Source organism: Crocodylus porosus, unplaced genomic scaffold, assembly GCF_001723895.1.
Source record: "Crocodylus porosus isolate Cpor-Errol unplaced genomic scaffold, CroPor_comp1, whole genome shotgun sequence".
Classification (NCBI taxonomy): Eukaryota; Metazoa; Chordata; order Crocodylia; family Crocodylidae; genus Crocodylus; species Crocodylus porosus.
The window spans coordinates 10983807-10991880 of record NW_017728936.1 but is presented as its reverse complement, the minus strand read 5'-3'; the positions used below and the strand labels follow the sequence as shown (position 1 = coordinate 10991880).

Sequence of the window (8074 nt, the reverse complement as noted above, 5' to 3'; positions counted from 1 at the left end):
CGCGGGCGAACCCGGAAGCCGGGTGGCACCGGAAGTGGACCAGCCCCTTCCGCTTCCTGCGGCGGTTGCCATGGGCACGCGGCGCCGCCATGGCGGCGCGGGGCCTGGTGGCGGGGTTGTGGGCGGCTCTGGACGAGCTGGCAGAGCGCCACCCCGAGCACTACCGCCGCCTCATGCGGGACCAGCGGGGCGCGGCCGAGTGGGACAGCGCCCCGGAGCCGCGCCTTTGCCTGCGCGCCCGTCGCCGGGTACGGGCCGAGCCCCTCGCGGCACGGGGCTCGCCCTGCGGGGGGCTACACCCCTCCTTGCAGGACTCGAGCGAGAAACCGTTATTCGTGAACGTATGCGGGTGGAAGCGAGTGCCGGCTCCCCGCTCCCCTGGCCACCCCGTGCCCGTCTGCGCCGGCCGCGTACAGGAGGTGTCGGGGGAGGCAGGTGGGTCCTGGGCGCGGCCCGTCAGGATCGCCTCTCCTGGTATTTTCTACAAGTCGGTTTTCTGAAACAAGCTCCTGTCTGTCTCTAGCTATTCCAGGGGATGTGGGTCTAACTGCATGCGCCTTTAACTAATAGGTCCCACTGCATGGAACCGGAGAGTGAAAGATACAACTAATTATTAAAAAAAAAATTGGGGGCGGGGATGGGACAGCTCAGGAAAAGACCAGGATAGGAGTGATGCGAGGGTCAACGAGATGAGCTTCTGCTGAGAGACCACTTAACTCTTGTGTCACTCAATGTTTTTAAGAGCATTACAGTGTCGTGGACGTTGCCTATAACCCCGAAGTTCTTCAGAAGGGAGAAGAGGACGAAGCAGAACTGGACCAGCTGATCCGGCTGACACTTAAATTCATCGAGGAGCGTTATAGCCTGACTTTGTCACATGCCTACCACATTGCACCGTTCAAACTGAAAGGGAGCCTACAAAGGATGAGAGAGAGCCTGAGAAGAGGGCAGACACCAGAACCGTCTCTCCAGGAGCAGACAAGGAACTGTGAGTAGGTGGTGGCATGAGATGGGAAAGAGGCTCAGCTCCCCCTTTCAGTGCAGTCCCTGTGAAATCAGTTTATAAAAGCCAGTTCCTACTCTCAGAAATCAACAGATTGTTGAAGCCAGTCTAGGCTGAGCTTCAGGCTTGATCCTGGTGGAAGCTTTACATGCCAAACCACTTATATACAAGTAGTTAGATTACCAGCCCCAGCTGCTGAGTTCCTGACTGCAAAACTTACAGTTAGCAATGGCAGTTTTATCACTTGGGGTTAGATTAGTTACCCCCTACAGCAAGAGCCTCTTAGAAATGAAAGAATAACTTCGGTAAAACATTTTTCAGATGGGAAAGGGCTGACACTTGACCAGCTGATACACAGGGCAAAAGCAGAGGAGAGCCACGATGCTATGCTCCTGCTGAAGGAGGAGGTCACACCGTCTCAAGTGCCTCTGATAGAGGAAATTGCCAGTATGGAGGTGCCAGAAGAACTCCACGCGCCAGTCTATGAATTGACCGTTGTGCCAGATGCTAACAAGAAACCCATAAAGATTGAACTGAAGGTTGAACTGCCGAAAGTTAGCTCTGTTTCAGAATGTGACCTGAACATTTCAAAGGCAAGTTGAACAGAAATGACTTCATTGACATTAGGGCTGGAAGGGATCTCTTAAGATCAGAGTCCAGCCCCCTGCCCTAGGGGCAGGAAGTCAGCTGGGGTCACAGGATTCCAGCAAGGTAAATGTCCAATTGACTCTTAAAAGGTGCTTGCACCACCTCTGACAGCAGTCTGTTCCAGGCCTTGGACTATAAAGAAGTTCTTTCTTCTGTCCAGCCTGAAACGGTCTTGGAGTAGTTTGTGACTGTTTGACCTTGTCATCCCTTGGGGATGATGATAACCTCATGCCTTCTTCCAGTTGAATCTAAACATTCCCAGAAAACCTTTGGGTATTATAGATGTGCTCCGGGAAGGGGGGTGCTTTAATTAGCGAGCTGCAAGCGCCCAACTGTCATATGCATCAGCATCCCTGCACTGAAAAATGCAGCAGGGCGTTTTGAACTAAAGCTCATCGAACCACCTTTAGTTCAAAGCACCCCCATTGCCATTTTTCATTGCAGGGACGCTGATACAGGATGCTGGAGGCTGCTGCATCACACTAATTTCCATGCTCCAGCAGACTCTATTAATCAAATTTGCTCCGATGAAGTGGATTTACAGGATATCGGAGCAGGCTCACTGGATATCTACAGGATCCCCCTTCACTTCTAATTGAGACTATTAAGTGTCTGCATTACTGAGTGTTTTTATTTGCCTCTTTTAGGATGATCTAGTCATTGATGTCCCTGAGAAATACAGATTACAGCTGGATCTGCCAGAGTTAATCAATGAAGAAGCAGCTACAGCCACATTCAACAAAGGGAAGCGTGTGTTGCTGATCACAATGCCAGTTCTCCAGACAGAATGTTAGGGGCAGCAGGTTTTTAAGGATGGGAAGGTTGATAGCAGATCTCTTACCACTGGATACAAACTGTTATCACTCTTCTAGGAATCGGTTCCTATTTAAATGTTAGAGTAATATGATGTAGGGTACCAACAGAACAGGTAGCTTTAGTCTAAAGAGATTTCAGTGTTAAAGTTTTTTGGGGTTTTTTTAATTCTTAAAAGAGGTAAGCATCGAAGGGTTATTCACAACATTTATTTTAATACATGTAATACTAATTAATATCATCTATGTGCAAACCTTGCTATATAATTTGGTTTCCCCATAAGAAAAAGAGACTTACCTTTGTGACGAAATGTTCTATCCATTCCCCTAGCTGCTCCCACCAGCATTTTTTCCTCTTAAAAAAGTAGATTTAATGCAGTTAAGATGCTGGATCCAAAGCTTTTTAATTAATAGACTGAAGAGGCTTAGGAGAGACAAAAATACAAGCTTCCTGCTTTTGTTCCACGGCATTCCACAGGCAATATTTTTTAACTTCAAAAGGAATAGCCTGTTCAGCTGTTGGCTGCCTAAATGGTTGAGGGCTATGGGGAGCTGTGCTGAGAGGATGAGCCTTAACCTACTCCTTATCAAGCGTGTTGTGATCTCAAAGCTAGACAAAAGAACGGCAGTGTCCCAGAATTATCTTGCCAGGTCAGAGATGGATTGTTTACAGCACTGGGGTCCAACCTTTTTGGCATGTATGCCACAGATCAGCCCTGTATCTTGAGTACCACTCTGATCCCTTCCTCTGCCTCATCAGCCCCATGGTCCCAGCCTGATCTGCTGCTTTAATTTCTCCCTCTCCTATCTGTCAGTTGCTGTGCCTGCCCATGAATAACAGAACTCACAAATACCTGCAAGTGAAGATGTCACTATTAAAGCAACCCAGCACCTAGGAAAGGGGTCTAAGATGCTAGCTAGTGTTCAAAAAGAGCCTAAACCAACTCAAATGCGAGTGATGAAAATCTGTTCTCTGGTGGTTGAGAAAGGGAAATAAAAAAATCAGTTTTCTTCTGAAGATATGTGACCTCCCGATGTATTATAGGGTCATTTTCCAGTTTCTCTAAATGAGGAAATAAAACATCTTTTTCTTAATTGTTTGTTTGGCAACTTTATACCACATTCCTTTTGCGAACTGCAGCAGAACAGTACAGCACAGGAATAATGTTTAAAACCAGATTAGAAAATGGAACACACCATTTAAAGGTATCATTGTATTTAGCTTGAACAGCTGTTTACTCCTAACTTCCCTCCCCTATAATTAGATTGCATCTGACAACTGTATTTTATTTTCTATACTTAATTAAGAATTCAGAATAAGAAAAAGGGCTTTACTCTGAGCTGGCTCATTTGCAGGGCGGATAGGGAACCACAGAATGCTGCACGCAACCCAAAGCCAGGGATACCCGTACACCTGAATGAACCATTCTGTTTTGCCAGCAAGCTTCCCAGTTGGGCATTGCTGGAATTGTCCTCCCTTAGCTAGCTCCTGGGTTGTTTGGATTATGAGGAAGAGGGTAATGAAAGTGTCCAGAAGTTCCTTATGCAGATATTTTAAAGAGCAGGCAAATCGTGCAAAGTCTAGCACTGGAGTCTGAAGCAAGTCAGTCTAGTGCTACCTGAGAATGCTGTTTCAGAGACTGCACTACCCCACGGAGAACTGGAAGTTAAAGGTTAATAAAATAAGTTGTGCCTGTCAAACCAGAGCAGGACAATGGTTTTGACAGCATGAGCATTAGAGCAGGGGAGGTAAGCTACATGCATTAATGAACAGAAAAAGCACTGAAACAAGTCTTAGTAGTCTGCCATTTCCAAACATTTAATGGAACACACATGTTCACTAGAGTCTGGAACACGGATAATTAAATCATTATTAAATTTAATTGCAATCACATGGGTTTGTTTGTTTTTTAAACCCAACCAATAAAATTAGGCATCACTGCAATTAACTGAGTAGAACATTAAACAGTGGTCACAAAAATATTTAATTTCCACAAAATATTCTTTCAGCATTATCTTTTGTGGATTCTGTAGCACAACGTTGGAGGAGACAGTACTTAATGCAGTGTGGAAGGGATCAGGTCAGCTTCCCTCTCTTATTCAAATTTTTCTTTCTGGTCATGTCACTAATCAACTCTACAATCCTCTTTACATCAACACTTCTATTTGGAAAGTGGAATTTAGGAGTGTTCACCGATGCATCCCGCCCCCCTTTGCAGGACCCAGTGATTAGTGTATTTGAACACAAGCCCAATGGAGAACCATTTAAAGCCACTTACATAGAATATATACACAGACAGCACATTCTACAGTTTCGTGATACTGGGACAAGAGACATTCCATGTTACAACAGCACTACCTGACTCTTCTACTAGTCTTAAAGCTTCCTACATCAAGGACACCCGAAAATCACTTTTCAGGCCTCCAAGCTGTCATGTAAATGATTCCTGATGGCCCAACTGCATATGTCAATACACATTTCAACACACAAGATCCATTCTCCTGACCTTTAGGCAAAACAAGCATTTCCACTGCAACAGAATATAGTAGGAACTAAGCAATTGGAAAGCAGCCATTTAAGACAATGGAGTTCATATAAAAATGCATACGAGTTAAAATCCAAAGAAGGGGGCACATTCTCCATAGCACTTCAAAGAGCTGACTGTTTCTGTTTGCCTTATTTTAAAGTGCTCTGAAAGGGTCCATGTAGCTGGTAAAATCTGAACCAGTGCTGAACTCCCAAGAGCCTTTGAAATGCAAAACACTACACCCTGTGAGAAGTTATTCCAAGAGGTCTATTCCTCCCGCAGCGCACCTGCTGCTCTCACTAATATTAGTAGAACAGACCACCACTGGAACACACTTTTGTAATAGGCTGTAGATTTCAGCTTCTAGGGACTCTCGTGAACAGATCTAGGTCTCCTATTTTTGAGAACACAAGAGATCACCAATTAACTGGGCATGTTCCCACCACTTCCCCCCTCAATTAGGAGGATATGACAAAGCATACCCTGCTCACATAATTTTAAATCCAGGACACAACCCTTTTGGAAAGAAGTTTGCAAGATCATTGACTGTATAAAATACAGCACTGCTCTATTGCTTTGTAAAGCCTTTTTGCAAACTATTTATCTGTACAAACTGGTAATAAAAATTACCACTGAATATATATATATATATATATATATATGTATATTTAAAATAAAAAAGGAACATTTGTTTAAGAGGAGTCTAAACACTGAAATATAAATAGCTCATTTAGAAATTAATGTGGCCTAGGAAAGTCTTGGTTGCACGGTCAGATTATAGCAGCATGGTTGTTGGCTTTTCAAGGAACTTCTTGAACTCAGCAAGCCACTGGGCTCCGACCGCTCCATCCACGACTCGGTGATCACAACTAAGCGTTACTGACATCATGCTCGCCACATCAAATCTGGGGAAAGAAAGGGAGTCCCAAGATTTGGTACTCTGCAAAATCAACTAATGGACATCTTACCAGCAACACTGATCCAACACCCAGGACTTTTTCCTCAAATACCAAAGGGCGTTAATTAATACTGTAGTGCTCAGTCCTACACTGACACCTCTTCAAAAGCTGGTAATAAGAGATCTACATGACAAAGCACATCGTACACCTCCTTTCCTACAAGTTAGCAGCACCTTTTGGTGTTCCTTTTGGAACACGCAGATCCAAAGTTTTAAACAAACACAGACCTAGATACAGTAAAACCTCACTCTGGGTCTGCCAGCTCACGCACTCGGTAATATACATATGCAGGGCAGGAAGATCACCACCCACAGGGCCTTCCATGGGAACGAGCGTTTAAGCTGTATGACTACTCTGATTTGACAACTAACCCATAACAAGTGTGGCACAGTTGCTGCAAAGCACTGGTCTAAGCTTTTAAATTAATGCTTACCCTTTCTCATTATCTGCTGGCACCAGCCTTTTCTCCGACGTACCAACTGCCAGAATACAAGCTTGCGGTGGGTTGATTATGGCAGAGAAATTCTTAATCCCATACATTCCTAAATTGGAAACTGTGAAAGTTCCTCCCTAGAAGACATAAGTGCATGTTAATATACAGAACTTTGGAGAGGTCATTTCATATGGCGTTAAGCACCTCAAGGAATAGACTGGTCGGTTCTTAAGTCACACAAGCAAAACTGAAAACAATTTCCTATATCAGGGACATAATCAGAGCTGCAGTTATTACTAACACTCTGGGTTCCTCACCTGAAATTCATGTGGCTGAAGTTTACCTTCCCGTGCTTTAGTTGCCAAAGAAACAACATCTTTATTAATAGAAGCCAGTCCCTTTATGTGCGCATTGAACACAATGGGGGTTATGAGCCCAGCAGGAGTACTCACTGCAACGCTAACATCCACTACATGATTTCTGCAAGACACAATGGGGACACAGCCTGGTTCACTCTAGCAGGATACACAGAAGGAAGTGCCACTGCCACTCTCTCTAAGTTAGCAGTCACTCTTCCTGCCTGAAAGTCTACAAAACAGGCCTTACTTACAAAGGCATTTTAAAAAGACAGTTCAAAACAACAGTGCTAGCCCCTTACACAGAAGCTGTTCCCATTCCCACCAGCAGTGAGCAATCACCCTGATTTCCCTGTTAACATCATACTGAAAGTTAAAAAAAACATATAGTTGCTTGAACCATGTACTTACTGCCTAATCACTGTGTCCATCCACGAGGAATTTGCTTCAGGCACCTTCAAACATGCCAGAGCTGAAGCTTTAATGATGAAGTCATTGACAGAAAGCTTAACATCCTTCAAAACCTCCTGCAGAGATCATACAGAAGATTGAAATGTCAGCAATCTACCAGAAAAAGGAACTCATCACTGTAAAATCCAAATTAGCCTGCACGCTTGCTGCCCTGCGGCATTGCATTTAAAGGCAGAATATCTCAGAGAGATGCTGCTGTTTCCACCCACTCTGTAGCTCTGTCACAGTTGATTTGGCACAGCTCTACAAGGCAGGAACATTTGAAACCATTATGTGGGCTTAAGACAGCTGCACCCATGTCCCTCCTTCCACTCAGCATTCACACTGGGGCACATTTTATTTGCACTTAAGGTTTGCTTACATGTAGGTCCTCGCTATTTATCCTACTATCTCACTGAGGCCCAAGTAATGCATGGCTTCTGAATGAGACCTTTTCCACTCTGCCATAAAAAAGATCCAAAACTGGTGAGAAGGAGCAGCAAATGCCAGCTATGCAAGGAGCCTATGCTTTCCAAGCCAAGCTGGCACATCACCGAAGAACAGCCCAGGAGTCTTGTAATAACAGCTGATTAGCAGGTGGCCCATCGCTCACACCCACATCACAACCCCCCGTAGGTTTTTACCTGATTGAGTTCTTCTCTGAGCACCAATATTTCTCCCATGTTTACATCAATGGAGAGATAGTAGTGAGGTATTGTTTGTTTGGACTGCATGAGACGCTGAGCAATGACCTTAAGGAAAGCAAACAGTAAGTCATTACAGCACAACGCACTTTGCAAAACAAGTTCCCAGACACAGCAGAAGCAAAGCTGTTGTGGCAGTCCCAAACACCTCCAATGCTCTTTTTAAAGGCCACTAAGCATC

The 8074-nt window shown here is 44.7% G+C and overlaps 2 protein-coding genes across 2 annotated transcripts in view; one reads left to right on the top strand and one right to left on the bottom strand.

The window, feature by feature from the left end:
• Nucleotides 1-64: 64 nt before the first annotated feature.
• PIH1D2 (PIH1 domain containing 2) lies at nucleotides 65-5644 on the top strand. Its single transcript, XM_019547120.1, has 4 exons — nucleotides 65-435; nucleotides 743-988; nucleotides 1325-1596; nucleotides 2299-5644. Exons 1-4 carry the CDS (start codon nucleotides 90-92, stop codon nucleotides 2443-2445), a joined length of 1011 nt encoding a protein of 336 aa, XP_019402665.1. The 5' UTR covers nucleotides 65-89; the 3' UTR covers nucleotides 2446-5644.
• DLAT (dihydrolipoamide S-acetyltransferase) overlaps nucleotides 4262-8074 on the bottom strand; it is an 11958-nt gene continuing 8145 nt past the window's right edge. The window contains exons 12-14 of the mRNA XM_019547119.1: nucleotides 6701-6863; nucleotides 6384-6520; nucleotides 4262-5896 (exon numbers count right to left, since the gene is read on the bottom strand). Of these exons, the coding sequence (XP_019402664.1) occupies nucleotides 5767-5896; nucleotides 6384-6520; nucleotides 6701-6863 (430 nt within the window). The 3' untranslated portion in view covers nucleotides 4262-5766. The remainder of the gene's footprint in view (nucleotides 5897-6383; nucleotides 6521-6700; nucleotides 6864-8074) is intronic.

Excerpts from the sequence above, each read along its gene's own strand:
- PIH1D2 (XM_019547120.1), top strand. The coding sequence starts at position 90 with ATGGCGGCGCGGGGCCTGGTGGCGGGGTTGTGGGCGGCTCTGGACGAG. Across the intron at positions 989-1,324 it reads CCAGGAGCAGACAAGGAACT|ATGGGAAAGGGCTGACACTT; the intron begins GTGAGTAGGTGG and ends AACATTTTTCAG. Across the intron at positions 1,597-2,298 it reads GTGACCTGAACATTTCAAAG|GATGATCTAGTCATTGATGT; the intron begins GCAAGTTGAACA and ends TGCCTCTTTTAG.